Source organism: Octopus bimaculoides, chromosome 17 (genome assembly GCF_001194135.2).
Source record: "Octopus bimaculoides isolate UCB-OBI-ISO-001 chromosome 17, ASM119413v2, whole genome shotgun sequence".
Classification (NCBI taxonomy): domain Eukaryota; kingdom Metazoa; phylum Mollusca; class Cephalopoda; order Octopoda; family Octopodidae; genus Octopus; species Octopus bimaculoides.
The window spans coordinates 4,725,871-4,727,135 of NC_068997.1; the positions used below are offsets into that span (position 1 = coordinate 4,725,871).

Here is a 1,265-nt window from a genome sequence, read left to right on the forward strand (position 1 = left end):
ATATATATAGTGGTTGGCGTTAGGAAGGGCATCCAGCTGTAGAAACTCTGCCAAATTTAGATTGGAGCCTGGTGTTGCCATCCGGTTTCACCAGTCCTCAGTCAAATCGTCCAACCCATGCCAGCATGGAAAGCGGACGTTAAACAATGATGATGATGATGATGATATATATATGTAAATGTATGTACCTACATGTATATACATATATCATTCAAAATTGATGTACACACGCACTCACAAACTCGTACTCTCAATCACATACACAGAGACACATAGATTTCCACACTCAGGTGTCCACACATATGCACAAGCATGCAGGAAGTATTGAAAACTTTTTAGATGCTGTATAATAAACTCTTACAGGCATAGCTGTGTGGTAAGAATCTTGCTTCCCAGCCACATGGTTTTGGGTTCAGTCCCATAGCGTGGAATCTTGGGCAAGTGTCTTCTACTTTAGCCTCAAGCCAACCAAAGCCTTGTGACTGGATTTGGTAGGCGGAAACTAAAAGCTTGTCATGTGTGTGTGTGTATGTCTTTGTCTATGCGTTTGTCCTCCACCACTAACTGACAATTAGTGTTGGTTAGTTTGAGTTCCCATAACTTAGTGGTTCAACAAAAGTAATTAATGGAATAAGTACCAGACTAAACAAATAAGTACTGGGGTTGATTTATTCAACTAAAAATTCTTCGAGGTGGTGCCCGAGCATGGCCCCAGTCGAACTGTAGCAGGTAAAAAAAGAAAAGGTTATAGATTCATATTTCTCATACATTCTAGCTTTTTGACCTCAAACTCCTCCCCCTCTCTGTCTCTCTCTCACCATCTTACACTCCCTCTCTGTATCTCACTCATTCTATCTCCCACTTACTCACACTATCTCACCCTCACCCACACACTTCACCTATCCTTCAGTCACCTTATATGCCTATTTTACACTCAATCCCACTCCCTACCATCACTCAATCACTCAGACTCTCTCTAATTCTTCTATCATTTCAGTAAACTGTTCCGGCAGACCTCAGCTATTATATTTCCTTCTGTTGTTCAACAAACAGGTGAACATACTTCCCAGAATGCTACACATACCACTTCAAACAGCTACAGGTGAATCAACCAAAACAATTGGCTTGTTTTTTCAAAATTTTGATTTATCTGAATTTTTTATTCAAACTTTGAAACAGTGATGATGATGTGTGTGTATTTGTATGCGTAGATATCTATAATAATATTTAGACAATAATAAATAATAGCCATATATATATATATA

The 1,265-nt window shown here is 38.9% G+C and overlaps 1 protein-coding gene across 2 annotated transcripts in view; it reads left to right on the top strand.

Annotated features, from left to right (window-relative positions):
- LOC106876158 (GRAM domain-containing protein 2B) overlaps positions 1-1,265 on the top strand; it is a 224,170-nt gene that overhangs the window by 81,495 nt on the left and 141,410 nt on the right. For both annotated transcript variants that reach the window (XM_052973837.1, XM_052973838.1), the window contains exon 3: positions 998-1,102. In XM_052973837.1, the coding sequence (XP_052829797.1) occupies positions 998-1,102 (105 nt within the window). The remainder of the gene's footprint in view (positions 1-997; positions 1,103-1,265) is intronic.